This window comes from Vicia villosa, linkage group LG1 (genome assembly GCF_029867415.1).
Source record: "Vicia villosa cultivar HV-30 ecotype Madison, WI linkage group LG1, Vvil1.0, whole genome shotgun sequence".
Classification (NCBI taxonomy): domain Eukaryota; kingdom Viridiplantae; phylum Streptophyta; class Magnoliopsida; order Fabales; family Fabaceae; genus Vicia; species Vicia villosa.
The window spans coordinates 245849255-245874486 of record NC_081180.1 but is presented as its reverse complement, the minus strand read 5'-3'; the positions used below and the strand labels follow the sequence as shown (position 1 = coordinate 245874486).

Here is a 25232-nt window from a genome sequence, read left to right as displayed (position 1 = left end):
TGTCATTGGTGTTCCTATTATTTGTGCATGCGGTGGTATGTTAAGGAATTCTTCTTCAGAACATTTGGGAAGCTTTTGGTCTTCCATTTACGCGGGAAAGCTCTTCCAAGTGAGTTGATTGAGGCTATGATTGCAATTGAGATCGTGATCGATAGGCATTGGGAAGTTTATTTTGCTTGAGATGGATTCAAATAATGTTTTTCATGATTTTACAAATTTTTCTATTGTTTTGTGGCACCTTCGTAACCGTTGGACAAAATGTGTCTTTAACACTTTATCTATGAATTTCGTAGTGACTTGCATTTACTTGAAAGATAACAAGTGTGCCAATAAATTTTTCGGTATGTGATTGATTTCCAGTCACTTTCATTGGTTTGATGATCTTCCTCGTTCTCTGAAGGGTGCTTTCTTGGCTATTAAACATGGTTTTCCTAGCTTAAGATATAGAAAATCTTACTGGGATTGGGTGATTATCCTCCCCTTGTATTGTCCTTTTGTTCATTTCCTTTTTAATATATGTATGAGAATTGGATCAAACTTTATTATGTCGAAGGTTAACTTCTGGTTCGATAGAGAATATGCATGAGGTCAAAGCTTGTTTGCATGCTGCTGTCGAAGACCTACATACTGTAGTCGAAGTGTGTTCTAGTATGTGGGTGTCGAAATGCTAGGGTTGTTAGTATTTTGAATTGAGCTTGTTTGTAATATCCAATTGTTTAAGTTAGCTTGTACCCTGAGTTAGCTTGTAATGGGTATTTGTAAAAAAACCCATTAGTTTAGTATTTTAGGTTTATTATAAATAGCATACTATTCTCTCATCTTTGCATACGAAAAATTCTAATTTAGGGTGAGAGGGTTATTTGTTATTCTTATAAAACTTGTAATCTTGATTCTAAGAGAAAGTAAAGAATAATATTTATAACCAATTCCTTGTTGTTCTTCGTGCTTCTCATTGTGTTCCCTATTATACTTTGTTTTTGACATCGTTTTCACAACAATATTGATGTTGCTTAAAAAAAATGAAAATTAAAAATTAAAAAAAATCCCCAAGAATATTTTAGAAATGTCTAAAACTGTTAGTGCCACCTAACCTCGTTAGAGGCCTAAAATCACTTTTAAAATGAGACATTTAAAATTTATTAAAGAAATTAATTTTTGTAGTTGTCAAGACTTAAAAACAAATTCGGTAAATTCACAAATGTCAAATTTAAAAGCAATTTTTTTATAAAAAATTTACAACCACCCACACACTTAACACATTTTCCTATTTTATTCCAACAACCCACCACTTAATTAATAAAAAAATTCTTAGAAGTAGCTCTAACACATCTATACTAAATTGCATAAATAAAGGTTTCTTCCAACTTGAATCTTTGCATACCGCATGATGTCAAATCCACTCATTCTTTTTTTAGGGTGTATTTTTAAAAAAGTTGTACTTTAATGACCCTGTACATATATTCTAGTATAGTGAATACTTTAGGCCTCACTTCCTCGTTCACGTATGCGAGTATATCAAAAATACTCTCGTAGCCAAGTACTCCACTCTAGATGGAGTATAGATCTCATTAAGAGGAATCATGCTTCTTCTTCTTTTTTTTGACTGGAGAGGAATCATGCTTCTTTGATTTATAATAACATGTTCATATCATATCAATTCACAATTTATTATTATTCATCGAACCTAATTCTTGAGATCTTCAATATTTTAACCTGATTACCATGATGAGTGACTGATTATTCTAATTTTTAAATGCAATATTATCATTATTTTAGATGTTTCGAGGACTCTAGCTAAGTATTTCGCGAATAGGTCATACATACTTATTTAAATGAATTCAAATAAAAAACGTTTTAAAATAAAGTAACATTTCACACAATACTTTTGACAAGGTCAAACTCAAACTTAAAATCAAGTCTATACTGGACTACAAGTTTATAATTTTGTCCAGGTCTCACTTGTCTAGTTTGACCTAGTTTATTTCTCCCCCCATTTATGATCAAAATCATTTTTTTTTGTAATAATTGAAATAAGAATGACTAAAATATCTATTAAGACATATCCTTGTTAGGGGAAAAATTGAAAAAAATGATAAATTCCTTTTGAAAGGGTAATGGTAGAGTTTGCAACGAAAGAGTTTGACAACTTTAATGTGATGAGCAATCTATTTAGAAAAAGGATGAATGTATGAATTTTACGAATTATACATGTATAATATAAATTTGTTCTAAAAAAAGTGCGCAAGGTTGATAACGAGACAAAATTCTTCAATCTTAGAACTTCACAAAGCTTAAAATTATTCAATGTGTGATTTGTTAGAAGCAAAGACAAAGAAAACTCTAGATTCATTTGGAAAAGTATTCATGAGATAATTTCAATAGCCAAGCAAGGTAAACGATAAAAAATTAGACGTTGAGACAATATTTAGGTGTTCTATGACAAATGGATAACCAATAAAATCATATGGCTCAATAGTCCGATCATACAATTTCAAACTTAAATTTAAGTATTAAAGACTAGTTGCACTTATGGCAGGAGGGTTGAGATCGGAATATGCTTTAACAACATTTAAGAAATCAAATATTGTATAATATGCTCAATACACTTCTCTTTCAATATGTTATTCACAATGAACGAGTCTAGAAGTCAGACAGACATAATGTGTATAATGTTTGTTCTACTTACATATTATGCTTCAAATAACTCACAAACCATGATCATTTGAATGTGAAAGGAAATTGATAGATTATTTACAATTTCAAGTACCCGAAGATTGAGAATTTTACTCAAGAACTTACCCGCAATTGTCTACCAATTCGCGCTAGACTAAATGATAAAGGAGTTAATTTTAGCGACCATTGTCTATGGAGCAACAAAGGCCGAGAAATGACAGAACATATATTGGTGTCTAGCAATAAAAGCGGACATACTTGACACAATTTAAATTTGCTATGAACAATACATCCATCGATTTCAATATTTATAAGGATAAAAAACATATTTAATTTTTAAATGAATGTTTTTAATTTTTAGTTAAAAAAAAAAAGTGGAAGTTAAAGGGTAATAAGGAGATTTGGTTATGTATTTAATGTGAGCATGCGCAAGTGCCGGTACTTCCCTTTTCCACATTCTTCCAAATTCTTGTTACTTGCACGCTCACTTCAACTTCTTCACTTTCCTTTCATTCCATTCTTCTGCTCAATCCATCTGTAAGTCTTTCCTAAACTCATTCAATTCATTTCGGGCTTTTCTGTGAAATTCAAACCTATTATTCTTATTTTCATCTTTCCAAATTTTGAACTTTTATTACTGTTAATTTTCACACACTTCATTCAATTGCCAATTGAATTTCAGAATTCTAGATTAATTTCATCTTTTTTGTGTCATTTTAATGTAAAAAAAAGTAGGAATTTATTGTCATCTAGGGTTTCAAAATCGGTCTGCGATTGCGCGAAAAGATAATATTTTTGATGTTTATGCAACCTTAATTGCAGCTGCATCAGTCCTATTTGACTTCAATTTTACGCAATTTCAACAATTGCGATGCAATCGCGACCATGCTTTGCTTTAATTTTGAGGAATTTCAGTTTCTATTGCAACTTTTATCATTATTATTATTTGCAGAAATGAGGTTTTTTCATATGATGTAACCCTTTTTCAGGAGAATTGGTTGAAGCTATAAGTGATTATTGACATCTCAAAGAATCAGCATGCGTTGGTTGGGTCTTTTAGTTGATATGTTTCGCCAAGTTGTAAGCTTGAACTTATACTGTAAAGTTATTCTCTAGATTATCATTCTTTTGGTGTGTGTGCATTGCATTTAGATTGATTGAGTAGAGTGTGGTGAGGATCAAAGGAAGTTATGGTAGGCCAAGCAGCTGGTAAAACAACGTTTCGGGCATTAAAACATTGGAATGGCATTGAAGGTGAACCAGCGATTATTGTTAAAGTCTTAGCGTGCTTTCAACCGTTACACGATTGTCAGGTCAGAAAATGCGCTGATAATTTGTAGTTTTTGATGAAAGTTTTATTCATGTATATGTTTTCTAAAGCATGTTATTGATTTTCTGATGATTGAATGAATGAGCTTATCGATTTTGAATATTATGTTCGAACTTTTTGCAGGCTGATTACTTTCGTCAATTGCTTAAACCGGTCACGTAATTGTTCTTTTATCTTAAAGCTGGAATTTGTAGTTTTCTTTTTCTGTCATTTGTTCCGAAGAGAAGCAGCAAGTTATTGAGAAGATCCCGTATCAAAGAACCAAAGCGAGTGCTTCTATTGTTCTTTGGGACTTTTTTCGGGTTCGATGGTTAAGGGTCATGAGTCTTGGCCTTTCCCAGAGCACGTGGCTTGGCCATCTCTTTATTTGAATGGCGCCAGCACATTGCCGGATCCTAGTTTTTGTAGTCATTCAGGGTATCTGAATCCTGCTCTCGGGGCATTTCCAGGGTTCACAGCTCTTGCTACTCCAAGCCTGCAGACTGATCAGACCAATGAAGTGCGAGGATTCGTTCAGGATCTTAAAACAGAACCGTGTTTGAAAGAAAGAAATCATTACGGAGCTATGCAAAGTACAAATCCTGCATCTTTGCAGAAGAAATTTATTATATTTGACCGGTCTGGTAATAAGACAAGGTTGTTTTATAGTCCCGTCTTCCCACTTATTCAGAGTCCAATTGATACTGCTACACAATTCGCTCAAGCTTACGAAGTTAATCCGGACAGACGGGAAACTAGTTTTGGTCAAAAGCATTTACCAAAATACATTTTGCCTGATGAGTCTGATCAGGATCATGTAGTTAACGAAGAAAGTGAAATGCGTGAAAACACAGAAGAAATCAATGCATTGCTTTATTCCGATGATGATGATGAGGATGATGATGAAGACGACGAGGTAACAAGTACAGACCATTCTCCATTGAGTAATGAAATGACTTATTTCATACAAAAACCATTCGAGGGCATAAAGGAGGATGTCGCTAGCTCTGATTGGCCAAGCAAACGGCATAAGCTAATCGACGGTGGGTATGCAAGATTAACTCCGCCTCTGGACAGTGCTAGTTCAGTAAGACTAAACGAACCATCTGAATGTGTCAGCGATGCCGAGTCAAAGTACTCTCGCAGCCAAATGTATTATACCATGAAAACCGAAGAGGATAACAATTCCGCAGATGGTGATATTCAATTGAGAAAGGCTAAAATCCGCGAATCGTTGAAAATTCTCGAGAACTTAACTCCCGGTGCAAAAGGAAAGCATCCGCTGTTAGTCATCGACGAAACTATCGATTACTTAAAGTCTCTAATGTCTCAAACTGGTATGCTTGGGGTAAAATATCACTAAACAATAAGTATGAATGATCGAAAAGGTACTCTTTGTTGTGTTCTTAGTTGCATGGTAATTCTTAACATGGCATGCTTTCTACTGTTATTCTGTACTGCAATTTGCCACTGAAGAAAAATGTGATTTGGGTTTCAATTTGTTGACCAAAAGTTTGTATCTTTAAGCTTTTGGAGATAAAGGGTAAGAGCTAGAATTGACAGGAGCATGATTAGTGGATGGTTGTGCTGTAAATGATGACAATTCCCTTAAGAAATGTTGAATTTGTGTGTGATTATATGCATGCGTGTTTGGTAACTTTGGGACCCACTTTCCACCCTTGTACTTTTGATTATGGATTATTTTATGTTATGCTTTTGTGATAGTATCATATGAGATATTGGAGTGAGTAGAGTCTAAAGTGGGAGAAGAAAGTTTCTGATGTTGGGGAGCGTGGTGTTTGATTTCATCATGAATTGATGGGACCCTTTTGTTTGTGGTGGGTGGAATGAATGGCAACAATTCCATTTTCTACGTTGTCATTGAGAGGTGTGTGTTGAGTATTCCATTTAAGGTTTCATTGTCATGATGTAATTATGTGTTTATGTGTCGGTTTAGTGAGAATGAGTCATGTTTGGGACAGTGGTCTATAATGGTTGCACTGTATCTTGGTGTTCTATGAGCACGTATGTTACAAGATTTAATTATGAAAAATATTGGTTTTAAAATCATGTCATTAATTATTTAAGAATCTCATATACAAAATTTACTTTTGTTTTTTCTTACCGTGATTATTTAGGCCATGTTTGGATAAAAAAAAAACGGAGCGGAATGGAGCAGAGAGGGATGGAATGAAGCAGAAAGGGATGAAATAAATATGTCATTTTATTGTTTGGGCACTTCATGATGGAATAGAGCAATTTTGTCATTCCGTCCAAATCAGAGAGTACAAAAATGATGGAAAGTGATGGAATGTCATGGAATGCATTCTATTCGATATTGTTCTATTCCATCTATTTTTTAATCAATTTAAACTACAAAACATAACCTTATTTCATTTCATTTCATCTTATTCCATCAATTTAAATCCATCAATTTAAACATACTAAGTAATTAATTTTTTTTTCTTTTCAAAAAGTATAATAACAAAATTCACACGGTGACGAGAATGGTTTCATTTCATGTGTAAAAATCTAAACTAGAAAATTTCAAATGAATTGTTTCATTTCATGTGTAAACATTTAAACTAGAAAACTTCAAAACTTAATTTTAAGTAAAATTGATTTTTAAGACAAAATTGAAAAAGACCGTTGTGCGTTCAAATTGTCCCTAGCAATTGTATCATAATATTAATTAAATTGATTAACATAACAATAAGAATAAGAAGGAGTTGAATTGTGTTGACTTTTACTTTCTTTTCTCTTTAAATTTTTTATCATACTCTCGTCGCAAAGATAGAATCTGAGTCAGAGTGATAGTGATAGCAGCGGATAGTATAGATCAGAAATAAATAAGAGAGAAAGACAACACACACACAATTATAACCAAATTTAATTACAAGTTGTTCAAGTACATAAGTAAGAGAATTCAAATGCCCAAACACACAAGTAAGAGACTTCAGTGCCCAGGCACACAAGCAAGAGACTTCGATGCTTAAGTAAATAAGTAAGAGACTTCCAAATGCTCAAGCACACAAGCAAGAGACTTCCTACAATCTATCTAGTATATAAATGATAGTGATAGAGTCATAATTACACTTAATATATAATCAGAGGTGTAAACAGAATATAACAGAAAAAACTTTAAGACCTGAGAACTTTTAAGAATGCACAATTTGTAAGAAGTTCTAAGTTAACTTGTGCTCTTTGTTCAAACATAGTAACTTCCCTTTTCTTGTCAAGGCGTAGCATTATTTGTTTCTCCAAATATTCAGCTTCTTTTATAGAGTTCCATGAAAAATTCGTTGGAGAGAACTTCAAATACAAGAGAGTTTTTGAGAGAAACATCAACAAATTCATTGCAAAGCTTCCTGACATGGTTAATGTCGTTGCAATCCCATTTGAAACTCATTTGCTGCAAAAGGAATTATCAGTTGTAAATCTTCACGCTTATGCAACTTTCGGTCAAGTCTTCACGTGATCAGAACATGACAAATTAACCTCAGCCTGATAGCCACCTGTAAGGAATTTCTCGGTTCTTGAGTTTTGACTAGGTTCAGGTTTTGGTCCTTCAGAGTTTGAGTCTTAGCTTCTGATCCTTCAGAATCTAACACTTTAGAGGATGACTTGGTCTTCAGAAGCTGACTTGATCAGAGTCTGGAGTCTTCGGATTCTGATCATTAGAAGATGATTTGATCAGAAAATAATTCTTCAGAGTCTGATCTTCAGAATCTATCTTATAATTCTTTGTTTTCTCTTTAAATGTTCACTGTACTTTTAGAACTGACTTCCAATCAGCATATTAGTTTTTGTACATGCATACTTGAACACACATTAGTCTTCCCTATTATTCTTTAAATACTTTGTTATCATCAAAACCTAAGGGATATAATATAAATCAAATTTGTTCCAACAATCTTCCCATTTTTGATGATCACAACCACAAGTATTTAAGAACAATGGTTGTTCATTTAATTAACATTCTGACTTCAGGGTTTGAGGTTTGTAAGCTCCTCATAAGTCAAGAAGAAGGAAGGTCCACCATATGAGGAATGAAGTGTTCAACTACCTCAACTCAATTACCGAGAATGAGGAAAAAGACCGAAGTTTTAACCCCTTTGTGTAATGCATCTATTTAGCCCTCTTTTTTAAGAAAGATTATGAGCTTCTAACATATTCATGATCAATAAAAAAAATCCTTTTCTTTATATCTTCTTGATTGAGATTCTCTTTCCCTTAGCGCTTTGAATTAACCAGTGATATTGATATACATGTTTACAATCAACCAATTTAGTAATGAAAAGATGATATAGAGTTTTCAAGATATGGCTTTATTATATCAAAGCAAAATAATAAATTTTGGGTTCAATGTATCAGAGACAAAGAATCATATTCTAAGTGTCAGAGGCTGAGATGCTTCAGAGGCTGTTGTACATCAAAAGCAGATTCAAAGCTTTTGATGACATTAACTTTTGATCATCACCAGACTCTGATTTTCTTCATTCAGAAGCAAGCTCTAATCTTTTAAAAAAAGCATGTTTAGATTATTTTTGATAAAATCAAATCTTTCAAAGATAGAGGCTTGGTAAATATATCATCCCATTTATGATCAGTATCAATGGAATGTATATCTATTACACCCTTGTGAACATAATATCTAATAAAATGATGCTTGATTTTAATTTATTTGGTTCTTGAATGTTGAACAAGATTCTTTGTCAAACAAATATCAACAATATTATCACAAAATATCGGTATACTCCTCCCACAAATGTGGTAATCCTCTAGCTAATTTTTCATCCACAGTAGTTGTGTGCAACTACTATCAGCTGAGATGTATTATGCTTCTGTTGTGGGCAAAGCAATAGTCATTTGTCTTTTACAAGCCCTTGATATAAGATTTTAATCTATGAATTGACAACCTCCCATAGTGTATTTTCTTTCAATTCCATCCCCAGCATAGTCAGCATCACATAATTCAACTAGCTTATAGTCTATGGATTTCTTGTAAAATAATCCTAGATTAGTTGTTCCCTTCAGATACCTAAAGATCCTCTTAACAAAAGTTAAGTGAATTTCTCTAGGATTTTACTGAAACCTTGCACACAAGCAAACACTGAATAAGATATCAAGTCTAGAAGTTGTTAGGTAAAGTAAGGAACCAACCATACCTCCATACAACTTCTGAAAGACCTTGGTGTTGCTTTCCTATTTTCTCAGATTGTAGGTTTGATGCATAAAAGTTGTCATGATTTTGCAGTCATCCAGCTTAAACTTCTTCAAAAGTTCTTTGTATATTTGGTCTGATGGACATATATTGCATCCTTGCATTAGTTGATTTGAATTCCAAGGAAGAACTTCAGCTCTCCCATCATGTTCATTTCAAATTCAGCCTACATAGTCTTGGAAAATTCCTTGCAAAGAGTAACATTAGTAGAACCAAAATAATATTGTAATACGGTGGAAGAACTGAATTTTTTAAATGTGCGGATAGCAAGAGTCGCCACCGACTTTTATTTTATCCAATTAGGAAAGACAAAAAGAACAAGAAAACCTTTGAAAGAGATTGAGTTCGGGGGGTAGGTTATACAAAGGGAAGGTGTAAGCACCCTTTGTATCCATGGTTGTCCATGGGCTCTTAATTACTTAGCTCACTTTTGAATTGTTTGATTTGTTTGAAAGAGTGTAGTGTGTGTTTAGAAAAACATTTTGAAAAAGGACTTTAACTTTGTAAATAAAGTGTGGCCTTTGGAATTGTTTTGAAAAGAGGTGTATGAAGTAATTTGAAATGTTTTGAATTGAGCAAGCAATTGAGAACTACCTACCCTAAGTTTAAAGTCTTTCTTGTTCTTAAAGTCTTTCGTTGAGGGAAAGAGACTATCCACAACATTAGTTAGTGGGAAGTCCTTTCATTGGATGTAAGGGTCATCGAAAAGTCATCGAATAGTCATAGGGGATATCCATACCATAAAGAGGGTAGGAAGTCCTATGCATTGGATGTGAATAGTCATAAAGGCAACAAGTAAGGATACCTTAGCATTTGAAGGGACTATCATCATTTAATCGAAGGCAACATCGAGGGTCATCGAGGGACTATGATCTTTATGATGATTTTTGAATCGAAGGAAACATGTGCTAAGGTATCCCTACACTCGAGGGACTTGACTATTATTCGTCGAAAGGCAACATAAGAGAGGATTACCCTAAAGGTGAGTATGTGAAACAAAGTGATTGATTTATTTAATCCTGAAAAATTAGGGTTATTCTATTTTGATTTTAGTCTTGCCATAGAATCCTATTAACATACATCTAAACAGTTTATAGCAATTTATAATGCGGAAAGTAAAAGCAGAAAAATAAAGTCCTACCCTATTACAAGGCTTCGGGGAGGGGATTACAATAAAATCGGGGAGTGCGGAAAAGTAAAAGCGAACAAGTAAAGGCCCTAATTACTATTACATAAAAAACCCTTGCGACATATACACCTTCTAGAATTTAAATAAAAACAGAAAGTAAACACATATGCGACAATCATTGGAGTTTGAGATGAGAGAGAAGATCGAGAATTGAAAAAAAATTGATGTTTGGAAATAGGTGAAATAAAAAACCTAAGTCTAAAGGTTGTTACTAAATTAATTATAAACCTAAAATTAAATCAAAGTTAAATTAATAAAACCTAATTACTAAGTTAATTATAAACCTAAAATTGAATCAAAGGTAAATTAATAAAACCTAATTACTAAGTTAATTATAAACCTAAAATTAAATCAAAGTTAAATTAATGAAACCTAATTACTAAGTTAATTATAAACCTAAAATTAAATCAAAGTTAAATTAATGAAACCTAATTATTAAGTTAATTGTAAACCTAAAATTAAATCAAAGTTAAATTAATAAAACCTAATTACTATATTTTTGTTGATTTTAAGGTTTACCTAAAATAGGGTTTATGGCTAATAGGGAGAAAATTGAGAAATTACCAAGGTTATTAAGGGGAAGTGGCAAGTGATTAGAAAAGGCAATGGAGTGAACAAATAAGTGTAAGAAATGAGAAATAAGATTTACACATGCTCCCCTTTGGACGAAGGAAGTACCTGCAAAAAAAGGATAATAATAAGAATAAGAATAGTAATAATAATAATAATATAAGAAAAGAATTGGGGTTTAGAAAATTAAATTATGGCCAAAATTACGAGTAACCTTGATTTAGCCAAATACCAAAGGGTTTTTGGCCAAATATGAATAATCTTGATTTGGCCAAAAACCAAAAAAGTTTTTGGCCAAAAATTGGGGTACCCCTTGAGGTCAATCCGTAGGAAACCTACATATTTTTTGAGATTTTTTTGAAAATATGAAAATAGAAATTAAATCAAATAAAATAGAAAAAAGAGGAATTTGCGATTTTGAGGGTCGAAATCCTTTAGAATTCTATTCTAAAGGAGTATTGTTGTGCAATTTATTTCTGAACTTCTGGAAAAAATTCGGAGCAAATCGAAACATTAGTTTCAGAATTCGACTGATAGGATGGAAAATTTATCACCGTGTCGAGGAAGGAGAATTAGGAGAGGATGGCGCCGTGGATCTGTTTTGCTTCTAAAAAAAAATCTTCTTGTTCCTTTTGATCTTTCAACCTTTTAACCTCAAATCCTTACCAACCGTGCTATGCCACTTATTCGAAATAAAATGACATTTTCAAATATATGAGGGCAAATTTTGGGGTACAACAAATATCATCTACATATACCTTAACAATCAAGATTTCATTTTTTAGTGTATTTCTGAATAGTGTAGTGTCTACTTGACCCTTTTTAAAACCATTTTCTAACATAAAACTGCTCAGTCTTTCATACTAAGCTCTAGGAGTTTGTTTGAGTCCATAGAGAGATTTATTAAGTTTAAAAACATATTCTAGATGCATATAATCCTTAAATCCAAAAGGTTGCTTGACATACACTTCTTCAGAAATCACACCATTTAAAACTGTGATATTAACATCCATTTGATATAAGATAACATTATGATTAGTAGCATAAGAAAGAAGTAGTTTGATTGCCTCTAACCTTGTAACATGTGCAAAGGTTTCAAAGAAATATACACCTTCTTGTTGAATGTAGCCTTGAGATACCAATATAGCTTCATTCCTTACCACTTCTCCTTGTTAATTGAGCTTGTTTATGAAGATCCATTTACTTCCAATAATGTTCTTATGGTGAGGTTTGGGGTACTAGATCCTAAACACCATTCCTTTGAAACCGGTTCAGCTCTTTTTGCATCGCCATAATTTATCAATTATCTAATAGTGATTCATCAATAGAAGTGGGTTAAATCATGGAAATAAGTCCTAGCATAGAGTGTTCTCCTGTGAATGTATATCTTTTATTCCTAGGACTATCCTTATTTCGAATGATTAACTTTTATGGATGTGAAAGCTTATACTCGAAGGAGCTCTTGGACTTTGTTGTATCTTGTGAAAAATCATGTGCTTATTCAGTAGCTTCTTCATCTAGATGAGCTTCAGAAGTTGAATCATCTTCTAGACAACCATCTTTTGATAGTTGAACAGCTTCTAAGCACACAACTTCCGAGGGTTAATCAGTTTCTAAATAGTTAACCATTATAGGTTGAGAAACTATGAAAAAAACCAGTGCCAGAGGTGTCTTCAGATACCTTCAATTCTAAAACATTCTTAACAAGCTCTGACATTTTAGTGTTAGACTCGTTGCCATCAAATTTGACATGTATTGACTCTTCAACCATTCTAGTATCACAGTTATACACTTTATATGTCTTTGAGCGTTCAGAGTATCATAAGAAGACACCCTTCTGAGATTTGGCATCAAATTTCTTATGATAGACTTTGTTGTTTAGAATGTAACATGTACATATAAATTGACGAAGATAAGAAATGCTTGGCTTTCTTCCCTTGAAAAGCTCATAGGATTTTTTTGTTCAGAATAGGTCTAATATAGATTATATTCTGAACATAACATGTTGTGAGGCAGCTTCTGCCCACAAGTACTTTGGAAAATTATTTTCATAGATCATGGTTCTAGCCATTTCTTGTAAAGATATGTTCTTTCTCTATACAACTCCATTTTGCTGTGGAGTTTTAGGAGAAAAAAACTCATGGAGAATTCCAAGTTTTTCACAAAAAGTTTCAAATGGTTAAATTTCAAATTCTTTCTCATGATCACTTCTGATATTCAAGATTTTTTTTATTCTTTTCCATTTTGTACTTGTATGCAAAAGATAACGAACACATCATATGATTCATCTTTGAATCTAAGGAATTTAACCCAAGTCCATCTGCTGTAATCATCAACTATGACCAGTTCATATTTCTTCCCATTGATTGTTGCAGTATTAACATAACCAAACAAATCAATATGAATTAGCTCTAAGGGTATAGAGGTAGAGACAACGTTCTTTGGTTTAAAATAGGTTTTAGATATTTTTCCTACTTGACATGCTCCACAAAGAGCATCTGAGTGATAATTAAGGTCCGGAAAACCATTAAAAGTTTTAACTTGTTAAGCTTAGAGATTAATCTTCAGTTAGCATGACCTGACCTTCTGAGCTAGAGTCACTTTTCATCACTCATTGATAAAATTCAAAGCATATTATGATCATCCAATTCTAAAAAATTATTTTATAACATTGTCGTTCCTCTTACCTTTGAACACTATGGACTTGTCAGAAGTATTAATGACTGTACATATGTTCTTATTAAACATCACTTCATAACTACTGTCACGAAATTGACTAATGCTAAGTAGGTTATTGATCGGAAAAATAGAAAGTGTACTATTTTCACCGATGTAGTAATAATGGGTTTTACCCCAAGTATCGATCACGAGGATTGCGTGGGAAATACAAATTATTATAAGGAGTCAATTAAACAAAATATCATGGGGGTATTGTTTTTATATTAAAATATTAGGGTTAAAATAAATCAACTGAAAATAGAGATGAGTTTTTGAGTATAAAGGTAGAATAATGCCAGGGTAGGTGTGTGATTTTCCTTATAATGACTTTGTAACAACAGATCTCTTCAACAAGTTCATGAAGTGCACTATTTGTTCTTAAGGATGTTTTCCTAAGTCCTTAGTGAAAACCTTTTGGTTTGCAATCCTATTGCCTAAGTCCTTAGAAACAAAGGTTTGTGAACCAAAGATATCAATGATCAAGAATATTCAAATAACCTTACGGTATCCCTAGTCCTAGGTGATAACCCTAAAATCTAATTGTTTAAAAACCTTAACAATCGTAGTCCTACAGATCGTTAACCATAGATCAAACCTTGTTTGTCCGACAAAGCAAGCATAATACTCATTAAACAATTAAGTTTTAAAACATGAATTCTTGATTAAAGAAATGCGTAGATCATAGTCATTACAATAAAAATCAGGGACACCCCCCTGGCATTGGGGGGTTTAGCCTCTCATAATATTCAAGAAAACACAATCAGAAAGTTTAGACATTTACAAAAGATTAGGAGAACTCTGATCTTCAATGGTGTCCACCGTTGAATCTCTTCGTCTTCCACAACCTTGGTAATGCTCTCTTGCTCTCCTCTGGAATTCTTTCGTACGATCAAAAAGTGTTCAAAATAACTTAAAACATAAACCTAAATAGTCTCCATACAAGCCTTTAGTAGTACAAAGTCAAAAGTGCCCCTGGAATAAGTTGGAATGTCCCAAGACCCAAATAATGATCATCAATGCGCATACCAACACAGGCCGTGCGCAGGCACACGGGCGGCCGTGTTGGTCCCCTGGTTGTTTCCATTGGCAGATGCTGGCCACCAACACGGGCCGTGCTCAGGCACACGGGAGGCCGTGTTGGCCCCCTGGAATTTCTATGGGATTGGTTTTGTGCTCTAACACGGGTCGTTTGCTGAAGCACGGCCGGCCGTGTTTGCCCCCAGACTTGTGATTTTTCATCTTTCTCTTGCTCTTCCTTCTTCCTTGATGCTTTGACACTCAAGATGCTTTGTTCAAACCTGCAACTTGTACACAACTAACCAAAAGGCATAAAAAACATCTAGAATTTAACTAAATAAATAAAACCAACAATGAAAAGATCAAACAAACAAAAAACAAAAACTTAACATTTTTCTACGAAACTCACACCAAAGTGTTACCAAATTGATAGATATGGACCGAATGCATGATGCAAATTACATGAAAATGGTGACCGATCACAACCCCAAACTTATCTCATTGCTTGTCCTCAAGTGATGCGAGAGACATTTATAGAGGTCACCCTGGATTCTTACTTCCTCAATGTCACCGATGTTATTCGCATAGTGCTTCTACCTTCTTGATCAAGCTTCCAGCACATTACACCAATCCTCTATCGCATTTTCTCATCAGAGTATCCCTTCACCTGCAAGCTTTCTCACAATCTCACCAAGTCTCTCGTGGTTAAAGTGTTTCACTCATAAACCAAGATATGCAATATCAGCTCTTAGCTTCGAATAGATTCTACTTTCACTGCACAGACAGAATTCACACACTATTTGAGGTCTTTTTCGGATGTAACGGGGCTTAGGTACGGTGGGATAGACAAAGAAAGAGGTGTACTAATGGTTTGTGGCTCGACATTCCTTATCGTGTGTTTTTTTCTCTCCTTTTTTTTATTGCTATGCATGACTTTTCAAGGGATCTATATCTTTAGACTCATCAACACATTCATTTTGACTTGGATGCTTTTCTTATTCTCGAGTCTATTTGTTTAGGCAAGTGCTTTTGCTTTTTTTTTAAAAGACATCTAAATGTCTCCCTTTTTTTTTTTCATTTGCACTTGCCCCTCATACATGATCAACCCCAAACTTATTATTTTTGCACACTTTTGAAAAACAACACAACATGAATATCGAGCAAGGGTAAGGATAATGTGGCTTTAGGTTCATTTATGTGGTAAAACAAACAAAGGGATACGGCTCAAAAGGGGTTTACAATGGATAAGAATTATCAACGGTGGTTGTGAAGGCTTATGGGTAAACAAACAAATGCCTCAGTGTGTGTCTTCATATCATAGTATGTTAGTAGAATAAACGCAAAACCAGAGTGATAACGTCATACCTGGATGCCCTCATGATGAATTTGCAGTATTTGGTTCTGATATACCTCACCATGTTGGATAAATTAGCTTGCAGGTTTCAGACTACTCCTAGTGTCATACAATTTCTTTTTGTTGCAAATGCCATCCACTCTTTTCAATCTAGTATCGGCACGATGCGTCCAACAGGTACTTTTCTCCGATGACATCAACTTCCAGGGTGCCTTGAAGAAACAAGTTTAGGTTGTATCTCTCATCCACTTACTATAGTTGCATCAATTATTCGGTGGTTGTCAATCAATCTTGTAACAAACAAAGACAAATAACAAACAAAGACATACCACACAAAGCCATAAAAAACAAAACAAAGGAAACACAAACTGAATAATTAAAACAGAAATAAACGAAAAGGAACGAAAAGGACCCCTTCCCCGCCTAAACTGAACATTGTCCCCAATGTTTCAGCCTCAGTACGGAAAGGACTTACAGACTACTGCGGAGGCGGGTGCTGAGGTGGAAAATGCAACATCATATGCTGCATCATTCGTTGGATATCATCAATGGCAACCCCTTGACGGAGTTGCTCTGTTACAATTCTCTCAATCTCTACACCTTGGCGAGTTTGTTCGGCACGGAATTGCTCGACATCAAAATGTGTCCAGCCAGCAGAAGAGGATCCCTCACCTTGATGACGTGAGGTCCTAGTACGGGGAGCAGCCCTCTCCCTCCTTGGTGCATCCTCATCCATTGCCTCATCTGCATACACAACATCATCCCTTGCTTCCTCGGGGTCAACGTTAGTATATAACCAATTCACATTATTATCAACAGTAGTTTTTTCAGAATTCGGTAATCGCAACAATTTGCGAGACCGGCTTACCAACATGTGGCCATTTCGAGATGGTTCGAGCATCCCTTGTGTGCAAAGAGCATTTAGATCAATTTTATGCAATGCTTATAACGGGGTCTCACCATCCATCACTGGCCGATATCCACACCATTCAGCAATTTGAGTAATCATTCCTCCCACAGAGATACCACCTAAACCGGCACGCCCCATAGTACCTAAATGATCTGCCGCAAACGCAGCCACATTCACTGGTTCCTCATTAACCATAACATACATAAGATAGAGCTCTCTTTTTGTTGCGACACCGGTGCTGTCACCTCGCCCGAACAAAGTAAAAGCTAACCCCTTTTGTGCATAACGAAAGCATGGGTTCTGGATCCAAGAGGCCTTTGCGGTTCGTGCTTCATATTGTGGTAAACCTGTAATAGATGGCCAAAAAGCAGAAGCAGAAAACTCATTTGGCACTGCCCCGTGGCCCACCAAAGGTAACCGGAGACATTGCCCGAGTTGAATTACAGACATAGAGTGATCCTCATTATAAAGCCGAAAGGTTAGAGTACCAAAATATTCAAAAGAGTGTCCAGTCCAGTTTTTTTCCAAATTAAATTCCACAGAACTTAGGAATTCTAAAGTAATGCGCTCGTATGTGGGTGCATCATTGTGCATGAATTCAAGGATCCCTAAATTATTAAACATTTGTGTCACATCATCTAGGATTCCTAGTGTATTCATAGTGGTATCACACACATACCTAGTGGGAACAAGCTTCCTAGTCAAGAGAGTCTTGTACCTTTGGACATGCTCATCCTTTTCAAAAATGATGTTGTGAGCATTCGGTGTTCGGCGAACTCTTTGTTTGGGCCTTGAGGATTCGACAACAACGGCCTTTCCCCTGTCAGCTTTCTTCGGGGGCATAATGGGAACCTGAAAAATTAGTGAAAATTGAAAGTTGGAGAAACAAGAAAATTTTACCGTCACTGTGTAGAGGGCGAAAAACGGCCCAACTTTTGTGAAAGAAGAATTGGATTTGGAGTTTTGATGATGGAGAAAAGTGAGGTTGAATATTGATGGAGGTATGGAGGTTTGGAGGAGAGTAGGGTTTTTGTGAGGAGGAAGATGAAGTTGCTGAGTTGTTTACAATAAAAGGGGGTTTTAAAATGCGTGGGGCCCACAAAAAAATCAGAATCCCTCCTCAAATTCTAATTTTTTTCAAATCTGCGCACAGACACACGGGCCGTGCGCCCACACACGGGCCGTGCGCCCACGCACGGGTGGCCGTGTGTCACCTCTGGTTTTTGTATGAAGGGGACATTTTGACTAGCACGGGCCGTGTGCTGGAGCACGGGCGGCCGTGCTGCTCCCCTATTTTTTGTATGGGGTTGCCTGGCAAAGCACGCACGGGCCGTGTGCTAGAGCACGGGCGGTCGTGTTTGAGTGTGCTGTTGCACTTCTCCGCTTAATTTCTTCGTTCCTTTCTTCGCGCATTTTTCTTTTTAGTGATCTCCACTCCCCACTCCTGCATAAAACATACATAAACTAACAAAACAAAATGAAAAGCATTAGTAAACCCGTGGGTTGCCTCCCACGAAGCGCTGCGTTTAAGTCGCATGGCTCGACGGTCGCTCATCTCATCATGCGAGACGAACGAGTTCGAGAGTGATAGCTCCTTGTCCAGGATTGTATGGTTTCAACCTTTGGCCATTCACTTTGAAGGTGTCACCATTGTTATTGTTCCTGAGCTCAATAGCTCCTGTAGGGAATACTTTGTGCACTACAAAAGGTCCCGACCATCTTGACTTTAACTTCCCAGGAAATAATTTCAATCTCGAGTTGAACAACAGCACCAGTTGCCCTTCCCAAAATTCTTTCTTCTGAATCTTTTGATCATGCCATTTCTTTGTTGTTTCTTTATAAATTTTGGCATTCTCATAAGATTGATTCCGAAATTCTTCTAATTCATGGAGTTGAAGAATTCGGGACTCTCCAGCTTTCACAATATTATAATTAAGGAATTTGGTGGCCCAAAACGCCTTGTGCTCAAGCTCGAGTGGTAGATGGCACGCTTTACCATAAACCAACTGATACGGGGACATACCTATTGGCGTCTTGAATGCTGTTCTGTATGCCCATAGTGCATCTTCAAGCTTAAGAGACCAATCCTTTCTCGAAGCACTGACAGTCTTTTCAAGAATCTGCTTGATTTGTCTATTCGAAACCTCTACTTGACCACTGGTCTGAGGATGATAAGCAGTTGCAATCTTGTGTTTAACATTGTACTTCTTCAGCAAATTCTCCATCAACTTGTTCAAGAAATGGGTGCCTTCATCGCTTATGAGTGCTCTGGGAACCCCAAATCTTGAGAAAATATTGTTCTTTAGGAAGTTCACTACCACCTTAGCGTCATTTGTAGGTAAAGCTACTGCTTCTACCCACTTAGAAACGTAATCCACAGCTACAAGGATGTATTTCTTCCCAAATGATGGTGGGAAAGGTCCCATGAAATCAATCCCCCACACATCAAACAATTCCACCTCCAGTATACCCTTCAGAGGCATCTGATTCCTTTTTGAAATATTCCCCGTTCTCTAACACCTGTCGCATTCTTTCACAATACTTTGGGCGTCTTTGAATAACGTGGGCCAATATAAACCAGATTGTAAGACTTTTGCCGCTGTTCTATCACCGCTGAAATGTCCTCCATATTCGGAGTCGTGGCATGCTTTAAGCACGTCTCGTTGTTCCTCCTCGGGTACACATCTTCTTATTAATCCATCGAGACCCTTCTTGTATAAAAATGGATCATCCCACAAGTAGAACCTGCAATCATGTAAAATTTTTTTTCTACGGTTATAGTCAAAATCATCAGGTATTATTCCACCTACCAAATAGTTCGCATAGTCTGCGAACCAAGGCACACCAACAACAGCGAGGATATGTTCATCAACGAACTCGTCCTTTATTGGGCGCGTATCTTCAGTTTCTTCAATAGGTGACATGCGAGACAAGTGGTCGGCTACAGTGTTTTCAGACCCTTTCTTGTCACGGATCTCCACATCGAACTCCTGAAGAAGCAAGATCCATCTTAGCAACCTTGGTTTAGAATCCTGTTTGGCAAAAAGATACTTCAAAGCAGCATGGTCAGTATAAACAATGACTCTAGAACCCAACAGATATTGCCTGAACTTGTCAAAGGCATAAACAACCGCTAGCAACTCCTTCTCAGTAGTCGCATAGTTCATCTGTGCAGGGTTTAGCACATGACTTGCGTAGTAAATAACATGTAATAGCTTTTCTCTACGTTGTCCTAGAACCGCCCCAACTGCAATGTCACTGGCATCACACATGATCTCAAAAGGTAGAGACCAATCTGGGGCTACAACAATTGGTGCCGATACTAATTTTTGCTTTATAGTATCAAATGCTATGGCACACTCTTTATCAAACACGAAGGCTTTGTCTTTAACCAACAGTGTAGTTAATGGTTTTGCAATTTTTGAGAAATCTCTTATGAACCTACGGTAAAAACCCGCATGGCCTAAGAAACTTCGAATACCTTTTTCGTTCATCGGAGGAGGTAGTTTTGCTATTACCTCTATCTTCGCTTGGTCAACTTCTATTCCTTTGTGAGAAATTTTGTGACCCAACACTATACCTTCACGTACCATGAAATGGCACTTTTCCCAGTTGAGGATTAAGTTGGTCTGTTGGCATCTTTCAAGAACAAGAGCAAGGTTAGTCAAACAGTTATCAAAAGACTTACCAAAAACCGAGAAGTCATCCATGAATACTTCCATATGCTTCTCAAGCATATCTGCAAAGATGGATTGCATGCATCTCTGAAATGTGGCTGGGGCATTACATAACCTGAATGGCATTCTTCTGTAGGCGAAAATACCAAAAGGGCATGTAAATGCGGTCTTCTCTTGGTCTTCTGGTGCAAGAGCTATCTGATTATACCCCGAATAGCCATCAAGGAAGCAATAATAGTCATGACCCGCTAACCTTTCCAACATTTGGTCAATGAAAGGTAACGGGAAGTGATCTTTTCTAGTTGCTAGATTCAATCTCCGGTAATCTATACAGACTCTCCACCCTGTAACTGCTCTTGTGGGAATCAACTCATTCTTCTCATTCTTGATTATAGTAGTTCCGCCTTTCTTAGGCACCACATGCACTGGACTCACCCATGAACTGTCAGATATTGGATAGATCATCCCTGCGTCCAAAAGTTTTACCACCTCCTTTCTAACCACTTCCTTCATTGCCTGATTTAGTCGTCGTTGAGGTTGGACAACCGGTTTGTGATCATCTTCCATTAAGATTTTGTGCATGCAAAGCGTTGGACTTATTCCTTTCAAGTCTTCAATTGACCACCCAAGAGCACTTTTATGCTTTTTGAGGACTTTGACAAGCTTATCCTCTTGAAGAAATTCAAGGTGAGAACTTATGATAGCCGGGCACTTACTTTCAGTGTCTAAAAAGACATATTTGAGGTTCTCTGGTAATTGCTTTAGTTCAGCCCCCTTCTTTTGTTCGTCTTTACTTCCTTCCACTAATGGTTGCCTTAAATCTTCCCATCGGTTGTGGCGAGAATTTTTGACAAATGATGTTTCCATCATGGCTAAAACTTCGCTGTCCTTTTCATCAATTATTTCTTCCTCTCCGAAGATTGATAAACTAAGAACTCTTTCCAAAGGTAGCTTCTGTGTTGTCAAAGACTTTTCTTCATCACAAATTTGTTCAATTACCTCAATGTGTTGACTCGTGGCAACATCATCCTTGTACTTCATAGTATTTCGCACATCAATCTTCAATTTTTCATCATAAACTTTCAACGTCATCGTACCCTCTTCTATGTCGATCAAGCATCTCCCGGTTTCCAGAAAAGGTCTTCCCAAAATGATTGGTATCTCTTCATCTTCGGGCATCTCTAGAATAACAAAATCTACCGGAAACACGAACTTGTCGATTTTCACCAACACATCTTCTACCACTCCATAGGGTCTTTTAACGGATTGATCCGCAAACTGAAGTGTCATACGAGTATCTTGTACTTTACCTATCCCCAATCTTTTGTAAATTGATAAAGGCATAAGACTCACACTTGCCCCCAAATCGATCAAGGCTTTCTTGAAAGACCTATCACCAATTGTGCATGGAATCGTTACCGAACCTCGATCTCTCTTTTTAAATGGGATCTTCATTCCCTGCAAAATAGCACTACAAGTTTCAGTTAGAATAATCGGGTCACCGTCGATTGTTCGCTTCTTCGAAATGATATCCTTCATGAACTTCGCATAGGTAGGCATTTGCTCCAGTGCCTCTAAGAATGGGATATTTAGCTCAAGTTTCTTGAACATCTCTAAAAACTTTTCGAAGTTTTTCTCATGTTGTTCTTTCTTCTTATTCCTTGTGGGGAAAGGAAGTTTAACAGCTGGTTTAGGTGTAGCAACTTTTTCTTTGACTACTCCTTCTTCGCCTATGACCTCTTTTCTTACCACCTCATTTTCTTTAATCTCCACATCTACTTCAATCAACATATCCTCTTCATCAAAAAATTTCTCATGTGATTCCTTCGATTTATTGCTCCTTGTTATCACAGTGTTCACATGATTGTTGTCTCTGGGATTAGTAACCGTGGCACTAGGTAAGGCGCCCTGTGGTTGAGTGTTGGTCATTTGTTGTGCAATCTGACTCATTTGAATCTCCAGATTTTTGATTGAAGCTCCTGTGTTCCGAAGAGTGCTCCTTGTTTCCTCTTGGAATTGAGAATTGTGAGCGGCCATCTTTTCAAAAGCAATTTCCCAATCTGCTTTCTTTGGTACCTGTTGTTGACCTTGAGTTTGGAACTGTTGTGGGTGGTGTTGGAACTGTTGCTGATATGGAGGTTGTTGTTGTGGAGGTCTGTATTATTGCGTTTGAGCCGGAACTTGGAACTGGGTTGATCCTTGCTTTTGAAAGTTTCCTTATTGATCCTTCCATGCAAAGTTAGGATGATTTTTCCATCCTGGATTATATGTATTGGCATATGGATTGTTCTGCCTTAACATATGAATCTGTTCCACCTGTTCTTGTGTTGCCACACAATGCATAGCAAAATATGGCCCACTACATATTTCACAAACAACGGAGGTAGTTGGCTCAACTTGAGCTATTTTCTGTTCACCAATGTTCATCTTCTTCAATCTTCTCTCTACCTCAGCCACGATTTGTTCTTCCATTTTAACTACCTGATCAGCAAGCTTCAAATCAATTTTCCCTTCTGGTTGGCTCATAGCGCGGTCATATAACTCAATGTGCTCATTGGCGGAAATCGCTTCTATGATTCTCTTGATACCAGTGGCTGTTGAAAAGTTAGTTTAGCCACCGGCAGTAGTGTCGATAAGCTGTTTTGTCTTAAGTCGGAGACCATTAACAAAAGTCTGCATTTGCTCGGTTGGGTCCATGTTATGAGTAGGACAAGCAACCAAACACCTCTTGAACCTTTTGTATGCGTCTCCCAGCGATTCCCCTTCTTTCTGCTTGAAATTCACAATATCATACCTTTTTCGAATAAAGACTGATGCAGGGAAATATTCATTAAGGAAAGCCGTTTCCATTTGTTGCCATGTTGTTATGCTTCCAGCTGGAAGTGAGTAAAACCACTCTTCCGCGTCTTCGGATAAAGTGAATGGGAACATCACGAGTCTCTTGGCTTCTTCAGAATGGCCTTCAATCTTCAATGATGTTGTTGTGGTGAGGAATCTTTGTAGGTGCTTATTTGCATCTTCATTGATTCTTCCCGCAAACGGCTTGCTCTCCAACTGTCGGATAGTTGAGGGATGGAGTTGGAAGTGTGCCACATTGACCGGTTGATTTACGATGGTCATTCTTCCAAGCGGGGCATTAGCCCTTCCATAATCTCCTAAAAGCCTCTCTGGAGGAGGTGGATCAGCTGTCATAGTTTCAGGCTCAGATTCTGACTATTCGGATGAAATAGATATTCTTTCTTCGTCTTCTGATTCTGAAACTATAGGAGATTCTCCTTTTGAAGCCAGTCTTTTCCGTTTAGCTTCTCGGAGTCTTGCTCGCAATAGCCTTTCTGGTTCTGCGTCAAAAAGAAGTTCAGCTGAGGCCTTACCTCGCATACAAGATTAGAGTTGATTAGTTTGAATTAAATAAAATAAAAATAAAACTAAACAAATATAAATTCAGCAAAAATAAAATTTTAATTGCAGAGCAATAAAATTTTAATTGACTAGTTAACAATTTATATTTTGGCAATCCCCGGCAACGGCGCCAAAAACTTGATCGGAAAAATAGCAAGTGTACTATTTTCACCGATGTAGTAATAATGGGTTTTACCCCAAGTATCGATCACGAGGATTGCGTGGGAAATACAAATTATTATAAGGAGTCAATTAAACAAAATATCACGGGGGTATTGTTTTTATATTAAAATATTAGGGTTAAAATAAATCAACTGAAAATAGAGATGAGTTTTTGAGTATAAAGGTAGAATAATGCCAGGGTAGGTGTGTGATTTTCCTTATAATGACTTTGTAACAACAGATCTCTTCAACAAGTTCATGAAGTGCACTATTTGTTCTTAAGGATGTTTTCCTAAGTCCTTAGTGAAAACCTTTTGGTTTGCAATCCTATTGCCTAAGTCCTTAGAAACAAAGGTTTGTGAACCAAAGATTTCAATGATCAAGAATATTCAAATAACCTTACGGTATCCCTAGTCCTAGGTGATAACCCTAAAATCTAATTGTTTAAAAACCTTAACAATCGTAGTCCTACAGATCGTTAACCATAGATCAAACCTTGTTTGTCCGACAAAGCAAGCATAATACTCATTAAACAATTAAGTTTCAAAACATGAATTCTTGATTAAAGAAATGCGTAGATCATAGTCATTACAATAAAAATCAGGGACACCCCCTGGCATTGGGAGGTTTAGCCTCTCATAATATTCAAGAAAACACAATCAGAAAGTTTAGACATTTACAAAAGATTAGAAGAACTCTGATCTTCAATGGTGTCCACCGTTGAATCTCTTCGTCTTCCACAACCTTGGTAATGCTCTCTTGCTCTCCTCTGGAATTCATTCGTACGATCAAAAAGTGTTCAAAATAACTTAAAACATAAACCTAAATAGTCTCCATACAAGCCTTTAGTAGTACAAAGTCAAAAGTGCCCCTGGAATAAGTTGGAATGTCCCAAGACCCAAATAATGATCATCAATGTGCATACCAACACGGGCCGTGCGCAGGCACATGGGTGGCCGTGTTGGTCCCCTGGTTGTTTCCATTGGCAGATGCTGGCCACCAACACGGGCCGTGCTCAGGCACACGGGAG

General features: G+C 36.5%; 1 protein-coding gene across 1 annotated transcript; it reads left to right on the top strand.

Annotated features, from left to right (window-relative positions):
* The first annotated feature begins 3106 nt into the window (after window positions 1-3106).
* Window positions 3107-5639, top strand: LOC131645076 (transcription factor bHLH143-like). Its single transcript, XM_058915732.1, has 3 exons — window positions 3107-3210; window positions 3663-3986; window positions 4127-5639. Exon 3 carries the CDS (start codon window positions 4311-4313, stop codon window positions 5343-5345), a length of 1035 nt encoding a protein of 344 aa, XP_058771715.1. The 5' UTR covers window positions 3107-3210; window positions 3663-3986; window positions 4127-4310; the 3' UTR covers window positions 5346-5639.
* Window positions 5640-25232: the final 19593 nt, after the last annotated feature.